The sequence below is a fragment of the Aphelocoma coerulescens genome, unplaced genomic scaffold, assembly GCF_041296385.1.
Source record: "Aphelocoma coerulescens isolate FSJ_1873_10779 unplaced genomic scaffold, UR_Acoe_1.0 HiC_scaffold_238, whole genome shotgun sequence".
Lineage (NCBI taxonomy): Eukaryota > Metazoa > Chordata > Aves > Passeriformes > Corvidae > Aphelocoma > Aphelocoma coerulescens.
The window spans coordinates 143,733-158,261 of record NW_027183583.1 but is presented as its reverse complement, the minus strand read 5'-3'; the positions used below and the strand labels follow the sequence as shown (position 1 = coordinate 158,261).

Sequence of the window (14,529 nt, the reverse complement as noted above, 5' to 3'; positions counted from 1 at the left end):
GAACTGGGAGGGAACTGGGAGGGACTGGGAGGGACTGGGAAGGGACTGGGAGGGGACTGGGAGGGAACTGGGAGGGACTGGGAGGGATTGGGAGGGAACTGGGAGGGACTGGGAGGGACTGGGAAGGGACTGGGAGGGGACTGGGAGGGAACTGGGAGGGACTGGGAGGGAATTGGGAGGGAACTGGGAGGGGACTGGGAGGGAACTGGGAGGGGACTGGGAGGGAACTGGGAGGGACTGGGAGGGATTGGGAGGGAACTGGGAGGGGATTGGGAGGGGACTGGGAGGGAACTGGGAGGGACTGGGAGGGGATTTAGGGTTACTGGTTTATACTGGGAGGGACTGGGAGTCACTGGGAGGGGATTGGGAGGGACTGGGAGGGAACTGGGAGGGAACTGGGAGGGACTGGGAGGGATTGGGAGGGAACTGGGAGGGGACTGGGAGGGACTGGGAGGGGATTGGGAGGGGACTGGGAGGGGACTGGGAGGGACTGGGAGGGAACTGGGAGGGGACTGGGAGGGACTGGGAGGGGATTGGGAGGGGACTGGGAGGGGACTGGGAGGGACTGGGGGGGATTTGGGGTTACTGGTTTATACTGGGAGGGCACCGGGAACACTGGGAGCACTGGGAGGGGTCACTGGTCCATACTGGGACATCACTGGAAATTACTGGGATGAACTGGGAAGTCTCTGGGGGGGTTACTGGGCCATACTGGGAGGGACTGGGAGGGAACTGGGAGGGGACTGGTGGGGGTCGCTCTTACTGGGGTCCATACCGGTCCATACTGGTCCATACTGGTTTATACTGGTCCATACCGGTCCATACTGGTCCATACTGGTTTATACTGGTCCATACTGGTCCATACCGGTCCATACCGGTCCATACTGGTTTATACTGGTCCATACTGGTCCATACCGGTCCATACTGGTCCATACTGGTTTATACTGGTCCATACTGGTCCATACCGGTCCATACTGGTCCATACTGGTTTATACCGGTCCATACTGGTCCATACCGGTCCATACTGGTCCATACTGGTTTATACTGGTCCATACTGGTCCCCAGTGCCGCCTTCCTGCCCTACGTGGACTCCACTCTGGCGGCCATCTTGGATCTGACCGAGGTGAGCCCTCCCAGTATAAACCAGTAACCTCCCAGTCCCTCCCAATTCCCTCCCAGTTCCCCTCCCAGTCCCTCCCAGTCCTTCCCAGTCCCTCCCAGTCCCCTCCCAGTCCCTCCCAGTCCCCTCCCAGTCCTTCCCAGTCCCCTCCCAGTCCTTCCCAGTCCTTCCCAGTCCCTCCCAGTCCCCTCCCAGTCCCTCCCAGTCCCTCCCAGTCCCTCCCAGTAACTCCCAGTTCCTCCCAGTTCCCCCAGTGCCAGGTCAGAGCCGCCGCCTACGAGGCCCTGGGGAGCCTCTGCCGCTGTGGGAGGGGCCGGGAGCCACAAACTGGTGAGACTGGGATGGACTGGGAGGAACTGGGAGGGACTGGGAAGGGACTGGGAGGGGATAGGGAGGGACTGGGAGGGAACTGGGAGGGACTGGGAGGGGATTGGGAGGGAACTGGGGGGGACTGGGATGGACTGGGAGGGAACTGGGAGGGACTGGGAGGGAACTGGGAGGGCTCCAAATTGCTCTGTACTGGTTTTTACTGGTTCATACTGGTTCTAACTGGCTTAGACTGGTTTCTACTGGTTTGTATTGCTTCATACTGGTTGTAACTGGTCCATACTGGTTTATACTAGTGCTACCGGTTTATACTGGTTTATGTTGGTTTACACTGGTCCGTACTGGCCCATACTGGCCCTACTGGTTTGTACTGGTCCATACTGGTCCATACCGGTCCATACTGGTTTTTATTGGTTTATACTGGTCCATACTGGTTCTTATTGGTTTATACTGGTCCATACTGGTTTATACTAGTTCTGACTGGTTTATACGGGTTTATATTGGTCCATACTGGTCTATACTGGTCCCTACTGGTCCCTATTGGTCCATACTGGTCCCAACTGGTCCCTACTGGTCCATACTGGTTTAGACTGGTTTAGACTGGTTCATACTGGTTTATACTGGTTTATACCGGTCCATACTGGTCTATACTGGTCCATAATGTTCCACACTGACCCACACTGGTCCGTACAGGTTTAGACTGGTTCATTCTGGTTTATAGTGGTTTATACTGGTCCATACTGGTCCCTACTGGTCACTACTGGTCTATACTGGTCCATACTGGTTCCTACTGGTCCATACTGGTCCGTACTGTTCCGTAGAGGTCCGTACAGGTCCATACTGGTCCCTACAGGTCCGTACTTGTCCATACTGGTCCGTACTGGTCCGTACAGGTCCGTACTGGTCTGTACCAGTCCATACTGGTCCGTACTGATCCCTACTGGTCTGTACTGGTCCATACTGGTCCGTACTGGCCCCTACTGGTGTATACTGGTTTATACTGGTCCATACTGGTCTGTACTGGTCCCTACTGATCCCTACTGGTCCGTACTGGTCTCTACTGGTCCATACTGTTCCATACTGTTCCATACTGGTCTCTACTGGTTTAGACTGGCTCATACTGGTTTATACTGGTGTATACTAGTCCCTACTGGTCCATACTGGTCTATACTGGTCCATACCGGTCCCTACTGGTCCCTGCTTGTTTAGACTATCTCATACTGGTTTATACTGGTCTGTACTGGTCCATACTGGTCCATACTGGTCCATACTGGTCCGTACTGGTCCATACTGGTCCATACTGGTTTATACTGGTCCATACTGGTCCATACTGGTCCATACTGGTCCGTACTGGTCCGTACTGGTCCGTACTGGTCCATAGTGGTCCATACTGGTCCGTACTGGTCCATAGTGGTCCATACTGGTCCATACTGGTCCCTAGCGCTCCCTCCTGCTTTCCCTGGCAGCCCCCACTCCCGGCCAGCAGGGGGCGCTGCGGGCGCTGCTGGAGGGGCTGCGGCGGGAGCCGGAAGTGGGCGGGGCCTTGGGGGCGGTGGGCGGGGCCGGGCGGCTGCTGCAGCCCCCAGGCCACGCCCCCCCGGAATGGCTGCAGCCCATTGGCCAAGCCCTGGCTGACGTCATCACCGGCGAGGTGAGGGGGGGCGGGGCTTAAAGGGAGGGGGCGGGGCTTAAAGGGGCGGGGCTTAAATGGAAGGGTAGGGCTTAATGGGAGGGGCGGGGCTTAATGGGAGGGGGTGGGGCTTAAGGGGGTGGGGCTTAAATGGAGGGGGTGGGGCTTAATGGGAGGGGGTGGGGCTTAAATGGAGGTGCGGGGCTTAAAGGGAGGGGGTGGGGCTTAATGGGAGGGGGCGGGGCTTAAAGGGGGTGGGGCTTAAAGGGGTGGGGCTTAAATGGGTGGGGTTTAAATAGGGGCGGGGCTTAAATGGAGGGGCGGAGCTTAAATGGAGGGGGTGGGGCTTAATGGGAGGGGGCGGGGCTTAAGGGAAAGGGGCGGAGCTTAATGAGAGGGGGTGGGGCTTAAATGGAGGGGGCGGGGCTTAAATGGGTGGGGCTTAAAGGGGTGGGGCTTAAATAGGGGCGGGGCTTAAATGGAAAGGCGGGGCTTAATGGGAGGGGCGGGGCTTAAATGGAGGGGGTGGGGCTTAAAGGGAGGGGGCGGGGCGTAAATGGAGGGGGCGGGGCTTAATGGGAGGAAACTGCTTAATGGGCGGGGGTGGGGCTTAATTGGAGGGGCGGGGCTTAAGGGAAAGGGGCGGGGCTTAAAGGGGTGGGGCTTAATTGGAGGGGTGGGGCTTAAAGGGGTGGGGCTTAAATGGAGGGGCAGGGCTTAAATGGGTGGGGCTTAAAGGGGGTAGGGCTTAAAGGGGTGGGGCTTAAACGGAGGGGCGGGACTTAATGGGAGGGGCGGGGCTTAATGGGAGGGGCGGGGCTTAATGGGAGGGGCGGGGCTTAATGGGAGGGGGCAGGGCTTAAATGGAGGGGTGGGGCTTAAAGGGAGGGGGCGGGGCTTAAATGGAGGGGGCGGGGCTTAAATGGAGGGGCGGGGCTTAAGGGGGGTGGGGCGTGGCTTAAGGAGAAGGGGTGTGGCCTAAGGAAGAAGGGGCGTGTCTAAAGGGGAGGGGGCGTGGCTTAAGGGGGTGGGGCTCACGGGAAAGGGGCGTGGCTTAAGGGGAAGTGGGTGCGGCTTAAGGGGAGGGGGCGTGGCTTAGAGAGGAGGGGCGTGGCTTAATGAGGGGCGGGGCTTAAGGGGAGGGGCGTGGGTTAAGGGAAGGGGCGTGGCTTAATGAGGGGCGGGGCTTAAGGGGGAGGGGCGTGGCTTAAGGGGAAGGGGCGTGGCTTGATGGCGGGGGCGTGGCTTAAAGAGGAGGGGCGTGGCCAAAGATGGGATGGGCGTGGCTTAATACGGATGCGGCTTAATGTGGAGGGGGCGGTGCTTAGGGAGGAGGGGGCGGGGCTTAGGGAGGAGGGGGCGGGGCTTAGGGAGGAGGGGGCGGGGCTGAGCGTGGCCCCTCCCCCACCCCCCCAGATCCTCTGCCTGCGGCGCCGCGGAGCCGACGGAGCCCACGAGGAGGTGGGGGAGGGGCCGGGGGGGCTCCCAGTCCAGCCCAGTTCAAACCAGTTCAGCCCAGTGCCCTCCCAGTGCCCTCCCAGTTCCTCCCAGTCCCTCCCAGTTCAGCCCAGTGCCCTCCCAGTGCCCTCCCAGTTCCTCCCAGTCACTCCCAGTTCAGCCCAGTGCCCTCCCAGTTAAAACCAGTTTCCTCCCAGTCCCTCCCAGTGCCCTCCCAGTAACACCCAGTCCCCTCGCAGTCCCTCCCAGTTCAGCCCAGTGCCCTCCCAGTCCCTCCCAGTCCCTCCCAGTTCCCTCCCAGTTCCTCCCAGTCCCTTCCAGTTCAGCCCAGGGCCCTCCCAGTTCCTCCCAGTCCGCCCAGTCTGTCCCAGTCCCCCCCAATCCCCTCCCAGTTCCCTCCCAGTCCCTCCCAGTCCCTCCCAGTTCGCTCCCAGTCCCTCCCAGTCCCTCCCAGTCCCCTCCCAGTCCCTCCCAGTCCCTCCCAGTTCGCTCCCAGTCCCTCCCAGTCCCCCCCAATCCCCTCCCAGTTCCCTCCCAGTCCCTCCCAGTCCCTCCCAGTAACGCCCCTCCCCCTCCCAGACCTCCCAGCTTGCCGAGCTCCGCGAGGCCGCCTCTGATTGGCTGCCGGAACTGGGCGTGGCCATGGCGCGGGCGGGGCTGCTGGGAACCGGAAATGGGCGTGGCCAAACCGGAAACGACGTCAGCATGGCAGAAACGGGCGTGGCCCAAACCGGAAGTGAAATCCCCAACACCGGAAATGGATTTCCTGACACCGGAAGCGGATTTCCCAATTCCGGAAGTGGATTTTCGAATACCGGAAATGGGTTTCCTAATACCGGAAGTGGCTTCCCGAACACCGGGAATGGGTTTCCTAATACCGGAAGTGGCTTCCCGAACACCGGAAATGGATTCCCGAACACCGGAAATGGGTTTCCTAATACCGGAAGTGGATTCCCTAATACCGGAAATGGCTCCCCCAACACCGGAAGTGCCTCCCAAGACACCGGAAATGGCTCCCCCAACACCGGAAGTGCCTCCCCAAACCCCGGAAGGGGCGTGGCCTTCCCTCCCCGCCTCTTCCGCCGCCTCCTCCCTTCCCTATTGGCCGCTTTGGCCGACCCCGCCCACCCCGGGGCGCGCTCCTGGGCGGCGGCCGTGATTGGCCAGCTGGGCCACGCCCTCGGCCCGGAGGCCACGCCCTTTTTACCCGATTTGGGCCCCGCTTTCCGATTGGCCGCCGCCGACCCCGAGCCCGAGGTCCGGTCCAACGCCTTCTACGCCATTGGCCGGATCGGGGAGGCCGTCGGCCACGCCCACCTGGAGTATCCGCCAATCACGGGGCTGGGGGAGGGGGGGTTGGGGGGTGAGGCCACGCCCACATGGCCATATAAGGAAGTGGGGTGTCGGATTTGGGGTTTTCCTTAATTGGGCGCCTCCAGGGGGGCGTGGCCGGGGGCGGAGCTTTGCGGCCGCGCCCTGCGGGAGGGGGGGGAGGGGCCGGGGAGGGTGAGGGACAACGCGGTGGGAGCGCTGGTGCGCCAGCAGGGGGCGCCCTTCGAGGAGGTACGGGGGGATGGGGGGAGGGGGTGGGAGGGGGTTTGGGGGGGGTTGGGGGGTGGTGGGGATTGGGGGGGACTGGGAGGGACTGGGAGGGGATTGGGAGGGGATTGAGGGGGACTGGGAGGGACTGGGAGGGGATTGGAGGGGACTGGGATGGGATTGGGGGGGACTGGGAGGGACTGGGAGGGACTGGGAGGGGATTGGGAGGGACTGGGAGGGGATTGGGGGGGACTGGGAAGGACTGGGAGGGACTGGGAGGGGACTGGGAGGGACTGGGAGGGACTGGGAGGCGACTGGGAGGGGACTGGGAGGGACTGGGAGGGACTGGGAGGCGACTGGGAGGGACTGGGAGGGGATTGGGGGGGACCGGGATGAACTGGGAGGCGACTGGGAGGGGATTGGAGGGGACTGGGAGGGACTGGGAGGGGATTGGGGGGGACTGGGAGGGGTTTTAGTGTTACTGGGAGGGACTGGGAGAGACTGGGATGAACTGGGATAGGCCATACTGGTCCTTACCGGTCTGTACTGGTTCTTACTGATTTATACTGGTTTATACTGGTTTATACTGGTTTGTACCAGTTTATACTGGTCCTTACTGGTCTATGCTGGTCCTTACTGGTTCATATTGGTCCATACTGATCTATACTGGTCTATACTGGTCCATACCAGTCTATACTGGTTTGTACTGGTTTACACTGGTTTATACTGGTTTGTACCAGTTTATACTGGTCTATACTGGTCTATACTGGTCTATACTGGTCTATACTGGTCTATACTGGTTTATACTGGTTTATACCAGTTTATACTGGTCTATACTGGTCTATACTGGTTTATACTGGTTTATACTGGTTTGTCCCAGTTTATACTGGTTGATCCTGCTCCGTACCGGTCCATACTGGGTGCTACTGGTCTGTACTGGTCAGGTGCTGCCGCTGGTGCTGGGGGCGCTGCCGCTGAGCGAGGACCTGGAGGAGGAGGAGCCGGTGCTGCGCTTCCTGCTGGGGGCGGGGCCCGAGCGGGTGAGGGACCCAAAAAGGGCCCAAATCGGCCCAAAATTCACCCGAAAAGCCGGGAAAGTTTGGGGGAAATTCGGGGGAAATTCGCTCAAAATTTGGGGGAAATTCGGGAAAAATTCAGGAAAATTCAGGGACAAAATTGGGGGAAATTGGGGAAAAATTCACACAGAATTTGGGGGAAATTTGGGGGAAATTCAGGAAAAATTCACACAAAATTTGAGGGAAATTCAGGGAAAATTTGGGAAAAATTGGAGGAAAATTCACGCAAAATTTGGGGGAAATTCAGGAAAAATTCAGGAAAAATTCACACGAAATTTGAGGGAAATTCAGGGAAAATTTGGGAAAAAATTGGGGAAAATTTGGGAAAATTCAGGAAAAATTTGCACGAAATTTCGGGGAAGTTTAGGGAAAATTCGGGAAAAATTCAGGGAAATTTTGGGGAAAAATTTGGGAAAAATTCGGGAAAGTTTTGGGAAAAATTGGGGAAAATTCGGGAAATTTTGGGGAAAAATTGGGAAAAATTCAGAGAAAATTTGGGAAGAAATTGGGGGAAAATTCACACAAAATTTGGGGGAAATTCGGGGAAAATTCTGGGAAAAATTTGGGAAAAATTTGGAAAAAATTGGGAAAAAAATTGGGGGAAATTCAGGGAAAAATCAGGAGAAATTCACACAAAATTTGGGAAAATTCTGGGAAATTTTTGGAAAAAATTGGGGGAAAATTCACACAAAATTTGGTGGAAATTCAGGAAAAATTCAGGGAAAAATTGGGAAAAATCAGGGGAAAATTCGGGGGAAAAAAGGGAAAAATTCACACAAAATTTGGGGGAAATTCAGAGAAAATTCAGTGAAAAATTGGGGAAAAAATTGGGGAAAATTCGGAAAAAATTTCAGAAACAATCAGGGGAAATTCAGGGAAAATTTGGGAAAAAATTAGGAAAAAATCAGGGAGAATTCACACAAAATTGGGGGAAATTCAAGGAAATTTTGGGGGAAATTCAGGAAATATTCAGGAAAAATTCACACAAAATTTGGGGGAAATTCAGGGAAAATTTGGGAAAAATTTGGGGGAAATTCAAGGAAAATTCAGGAAAATTTTGAATGAAATTTTGGGGAAGTTCAGGGAAAACTTGGGAAAAATTCAGGGAAATTTTGGGAAAAAATTGGGGGAAATTGGGGAAAATTCACACAGAATTTGGGGGAAATCCGGGGGAAATTTGGGGGAAATCCGGGGGAAATTTGGGGGAAATTCAGGAAAAATTCAGGGAAAATTCACACAAAATTTGAGGGAAATTCAGGGAAAATTTGGGAAAAATCGGGAAAAATCAGGAAAATTTGGGGGGAAATTCAGAGAAAATTTGGGAAAAAATTGGGGAAAATTTAGGAAAAACTCAAGAGAAATTCAGGGAAATTTGGGGGAAATTCAGAGAAAATTTGGGGAAAAAATTGGGGAAAATTCGGGGGAAAATTCACGCAAAATTTTGGGAAAATTCATGAAAAATTCAGGGAAAATTCGGGGAAAATTTGGGGAAAATCGGGGAAAATTCGGGAAAAATTTGGGGGAAATTTCGGGGAAGTTCAGGGAAATTTGGGGGAAAAATCGGGGGAAATTGGGGAAAATTCACACAGAATTTGGGAGAAATTTGGGGGAAATTCAGGAAAAATTCAGGGAAAATTCACACAAAATTTGAGGGAAATTCAGGGAAAATTCAGGGAAAAATTGGGGAAAAAATTGGGGAAAATTCGGAAAAAATTTCAGAAACAATCAGGGGAAATTTAGAGGAAATTCAGGGAAATTTTGGGAAAAAATCAGGGAGAATTCACGCAAAATTTGGGGGAAATTTGGGGAAAATTCAGGGAAAATTCGGGGGAAATTGGAAAAAATTCTGGGAAAATTCAGGGAAAATTCAGGAGAAATCCACACAAAATTTGGGGGAAATTCAGGGAAAATTTGGGGAAAAACTTGGGAAAAGTTTGGGGGAAAAGCAGGAAAAATTTCGAAAAAATTCAGGGAAAATTCTGAACAAAAAAATATTGGGAAAAAATGGGGAAAATCCAGGAAAATTCAGAGAAAAGCTCAGAAAAAAACTGGGAAAAACTCAGAAAAAAATTCAGAAAAAATTCAAGGAAAAATTCTGGGAAATTCCAGTGGAAATTCTGGAAAAATTCTTCAAAAAATGTGGGAAAAAATGGGGAAAAATCAGGAAAAATCCTGGGAAAAAAAAATCCAGGAAAAATCTGGGAAAAAAATGAAGAAAAACTGAGGAAGAATTCCCCAAAATTCCCCTCCAAAATCCCCAAATTTCCCTCAAAAATCCCCAATTTCTCCCCAAAATGACCCCAAATCCCCCCAATTTCCCCCCAAAACCATCCCAAAATCCCCATTTTCCCCCAAAATCCCCTCAAAAATCCCAGTTTTCCCCAAAATCCCCCATTTTCAGCCCAACCCACCCAGTTTTCGGCCAAAAATCCCAATATTTCTGCCCAAATCTCCATTTTTTGGCCAAAATTCCCATTTTTCCCCCCAAAATCACCTTTTTCTCCCCAAATCTTCATTTTTGTCCCCCAAATTCTCCATTTTTGGCCCAAATCCCCAATTTTTCCCCCAAAATTCCCATTTTTTTCCCCAAATTCTTATCTTTTGTCCCAAATTCCCATTTTTGTCCCCAAAATCCCCGTTTTTTGTCCCAAAATCCCCTTTTTTCCCCAAAAATCCCCATTTTTCCCCCCAAAATCCCCATTTTTTCCCCCAAAATCCCCATTTCTCCCCCAAAATTCCCATTTCCCCCCAAATTCCCTTTTTTTTCCAAAAATCCCCATTGCCCCCCCAAAATCCCCATTTTTTGTCCAAAAATCCCCATTTCCCCCCCAAAAAATCCCCATTTTTCCCCCAAAATCCCCATTATCCCCCCTAATCTTCCTTTTTGCCCAAAATCCCCATTTTTTCCCCCAAAATCCCCTTTTTTTTCCCCCAAAGTCCCCAGTTTTTGTCCCAAAAATCCCCAATTTATCCCAAAAATCCCATTTTTTTCCCCAAAATCCCCATTTTTGTCCCCCAAAATTCCATTTTTCCCCCTAAAATCCCCTTTTTTTCCCCAAAATCCCTTTTTTCCCAAAAACCTCCATTTTTTCCCCCCCAAATCCCCATTTTTTTGTCCCAAAAATCCCCATTTTTTCCCCAAAATCCCCTTTTTTCCCCCCAAAATCCCCATCCCCCCCCCAATTTACCCCAAAACTCCCCCAAATTTTCCCCGAATCGCCCCAAAACCGGCGGGAATTGCCCAAAACTGCGGGAATTGCCCAAAACCGGCGGAATTTGACCCAAATTTCCCTCGGCAGCTCCTCCCCCACCTCCCTGAGCTCGTCCGGGGCCTCGGCCCCGCCCTGGCCCGGCTGGACTCGGGTGAGGATTTGGGGCCATTTCGGGGAATTTGGGGATTTTGGGGGGTTTTGGGGGGATTTGGGGATTTTTGGGGATTTTTTTGGGGGGGATTTGGGGGCAAAAATGGGGATTTTGGGGAAAAATGGGGATTTTTGGGGAGATTTTGGGGGGATTTTGTTGGTTTTGGGGGGATTTTTGGGGGATTTTGGGGATTTTTGGGGGATTTGGGGAAAAATGGGGATTTTGGGGGAAAAAATGGGGATTTTGGGAGAAAAATGGGGATTTTTGGGGGGATTTTGGGGTGATTTTGTTGGTTTTGGGGGGATTTTGGGGGGATTTTGGGGGGGTTTTCGGGGATTTTTGGGGATTTTTTGGGGGGATTTGAGGAAAAATGGGGATTTGGGGGGAAAATGGGGATTTTTGGGGGGATTTTGAGGATTTTTGGGGGGATTTTGGGGGGATTTTGTTGGTTTTGGGGGGATTTTGGGGGGATTTTGGGGATTTTTGGGGGGATTTAGGGAGAAAATGGGGATTTGGGGAGAAAAATTGGGATTTTTGAGGGATTTTGGGGATTTTTCTGGGGAATTTTTGGGGGAATTTGGGGATTTTTGGGGGGGATTTGGGGAAAAAATGGGGATTTTGGGAAAAAAATGGGGATTTTGGGAGAAAAATGGGGATTTTTGGGGGGATTTAGGGAGAAAATGGGGATTTGGGGAGAAAAATGGGGATTTTTGAGGGGAATTTTGAGGATTTTTGGGGGGATCTGGGGGGAATTTGGAGGGATTTTTGGGGGATTTTTGGGGGGATTTTGGGGATTTTTGGGGATTTTTGGGGGGGGTTTTGGGGAGTTTTGGGGGGGGTTTGGGGAAAAAATGGGGATTTTGGGAGAAAAATGGGGATTTGGGGGGGATTTTGGGGGATTTTGGGGATTTTTGGGGGGATTTTTGGGGGGAATTTTGGGGATTTTGGGGGAGATTTTGGGGATTTTTGGGGGAGATTTTGGGGATTTTTTGGGGGGGGTTTTTTTGGGGGGATTTTGGGGATTTTTGGGGGGATTTTGGGGATTTTGGGGGGGATTTTTGGGGGGATTTTGGGGGGGTTTTGGGGATTTTTTGTGGGGGATTTAGGGAAAAAATGGGGATTTTGGGAGAAAAATGGGGATTTTGGGGGATTTTTGGGATTTTTGAGGGCATTTTTGGGGGAAATTTTGGGGATTTTTTGGGGGGAATTTGGGGAAAAAATGGGGATTTTAGGGTAGAATTTTGGGGATGTTTGGGGGGATTTGGGGGGAATTTGGGGATTTTTGAGAGGATTTTGGGGAATTTCGGGGGGAATTTTGGGGAGATTGGGGGAATTTTTGGGGGATTTGGGGGATTTTTGGAGGATTTTGGGGGATTTTGGGGATTTTGGGGGGGAATTTTTGGGATTTTGGGGGGATTTTGTGGGATTTGGGGAATTTTGGGGATTTTTGAGGGGATTTTTGGGGGGAATTTGGGGAAAAAATGGGGATTTTGGGGGGCAAAAAGCGGGGATTTTTGAGGGGAATTTTGGGGATTTTTGGAGGGATTTGGGGGATTTTTGGGGGGATTTTGGGGGTTTTGGGGATTTTGGGGGGGATTTTGGGGATTTTTTGGGATTTTTTGGGGGATTTTTGGGGGGAATTTTGGGGGGATTTGGGGGGGATTTAGGGAAAAAATGGGGATTTTTGAGGGGAAATTGGGGATTTTTTGGGGGGGATTTGGGCGTTTTGGGGGGAATTTGGGGGATTTGTGGGGGGGAATTTTGGGGATTTTGGGGGGGAATTTTGGGGATTTTTTGGGGGAATTTTGGGGATTTTTTGGGGGGATTTTGGGGATTTTTTGGGGGAATTTTGGGGATTTTTTGGGGGAATTCTGGGGATTTTTTGGGAATTTGGGGATTTTGGGGGGAATTTGGGGAAAATTGGCATTTTGGGATGGTTTTGGGGGAAAATTTGGGGGGGAATTGAGGGGATTTGGGGTCATTTTGGGGGGAAATTGGGGATTTTGGGGGGAATTTGGGGAAAAATTGGGATTTTGGGATGGGTTTGGTGGGAAATTGGGGGATTTGACGTCATTTGGGGGGAATTTGGGGATTTTTGGGGAAAATTGAAGATTTTTGGGATTGGAGGGAATTTTGGGGCAAAATTCAGGATTTTTGAGGGAAATTTCGGGAATTTTGGGGGGAAATTTCCGGGATTTTGGTGGCAATTGGGGATTTTTAGGATTGGAGGGAATTTTGGGGGGGAAATAGGGGATTTTGGGGGGAATTTGGGGAAAAATTGGGATTTTGGGATGGGTTTGGTGGGAAATTGGGGGATTTGACGTCATTTGGGGGGAATTTGGGGATTTTTGAGGGAAATTCAGGGATTTTGGGGGGAATTTGGGGATTTTCTGGGAAATTTGGGGATTTGGGGGGAAAATTTGGGGATTTTTGGTGGGAAAATTGGAGCTTTTTGGGATTGGAGGGAATTTGGGGGCAAAATTCAGGATTTTTGAGGGAAATTTCGGGAATTTTGGGGGGAAATTCGGGATTTTGGGGGGAAATTGGTGGTTTTTTTGGGAAATTTGGGGATTTTGGGGGAAAATTTGGGGATTTTTGGTGGGAAAATTGAAGATTTTTGGGATTGGAGAGAATTTTGGGGCGAAATTCGGGATTTTTGGGGGAAATTTTGGGGGAAAATTTCCGGGGTTTTGGTGGCAATTGGGGATTTTTAGGATTGGAGGGAATTTTGGGGGGAAATTCGGGATTTTTGAGGGAAATTCAGGATTTTGGGGGGAATTTGGGGAAAAATTGGGATTTTGGGATGGGTTTGGTGGGAAATTGGGGGATTTGACGTCATTTGGGGATTTTTGAGGGAAATTCGGGGATTTTGGGGGGAAATTTTGGGGATTTTTGGGATGGGAGGGAATTTTGGGGGGAAATTGGGGATTTGGGGGGAAAATTTGGGGATTTTTGGTGGGAAAATTGGAGCTTTTTGGGATTGGAGGGAATTTGGGGGCAAAATTCAGGATTTTTGAGGGAAATTTCGGGAATTTTGGGGGGAAATTTCTGGGATTTTGGGGGGAATTTGGGGGAAAATCGGGATTTTGGGATGGTTTTGGTGGGAAATTGAAGGATTTGACATCATTTGGGGGGAATTTGGGGATTTTTGAGGGAAATTCGGGGATTTTGGGGGGAAATTGGGGGATTTTCTGGGAAATTTGGAGATTTTGGGGAAAATTGAAGATTTTTGGGATTGGAGGGAATTTCGGGGCAAAATTCAGGATTTTGGAGGGAAATTTCGGGAATTTTGGGGGGAAATTTCGGGAATTTTGGGGGGAAATTCCTGGGATTTTGCTGACAATTGGGGATTTTTAGGATGGGAGGGAATTTCGGGGCGAAATCCGGGATTTTTGAGGGAAATTTGGGCCTCATTCGGTGACGTTTTCCCTCTTTTTTTTTCCTCTTTTTTTTCCTCCTTTTTTCCTTTTTTTCCCCTTTTTTTTCCCCTCCTCCCCTCCCCCCCCGTCCCGGCCCCGCCCCCTCAGCTCTCAGCCAATCACTGCTGGCGCTGCTCCGCCAGGTGGGCGGGGCCGACCCCCGGCGCTTCCGGGTGGGCGTGGCCTCCCTCGACCCCGCCCACGCCGCCATCTTGGCCCGGCTGTTGGAGGCCACGCCCCCCGGGCAGGAGTGACGTCATTGGCGGCCAATAAAAATCGAGGGTGGGGCGGGGAAGGGGGCGTGGCTTGTTCGGAAGGGGGCGGGGCTTGGTGGTGGTGGGGGGGGGAATTTTCCAGAATTTTGGGGCGATTTTTGGAGGTTTTTTCGGGTTTGTTGGAAATTTCTGGAATTTTGTCGAAATCCTCCTGGAATTTGGGGGGGGGAGGGGAAATTCCCTTAAAAAATGACCGAAAAAATTCGGGGAAATTTTGCTGAAAATCCTCCCAAAATTCCCCAAAAAATTCCCCGAAAATTCCCTGAAAATTCCCCGAAAATTCCCCGAAAATTCCCCGAAAATTCCCCAAAAATCCGAGCCC

General features: G+C 51.9%; 1 protein-coding gene across 1 annotated transcript in view; it reads left to right on the top strand.

Moving 5' to 3' along the window:
- Positions 1-14,225, top strand: part of LOC138101339 (importin-4-like) — a 60,652-nt gene extending 46,427 nt beyond the window's left edge. The window contains exons 21-29 of the mRNA XM_068999136.1: positions 1,066-1,123; positions 1,366-1,450; positions 2,914-3,098; positions 4,392-4,538; positions 5,115-5,857; positions 5,975-6,098; positions 7,019-7,114; positions 10,450-10,513; positions 14,041-14,225. Coding sequence (XP_068855237.1) covers positions 1,066-1,123; positions 1,366-1,450; positions 2,914-3,098; positions 4,392-4,538; positions 5,115-5,857; positions 5,975-6,098; positions 7,019-7,114; positions 10,450-10,513; positions 14,041-14,186 — 1,648 coding nt within the window. The 3' untranslated portion in view covers positions 14,187-14,225. The remainder of the gene's footprint in view (positions 1-1,065; positions 1,124-1,365; positions 1,451-2,913; positions 3,099-4,391; positions 4,539-5,114; positions 5,858-5,974; positions 6,099-7,018; positions 7,115-10,449; positions 10,514-14,040) is intronic.
- Positions 14,226-14,529: the final 304 nt, after the last annotated feature.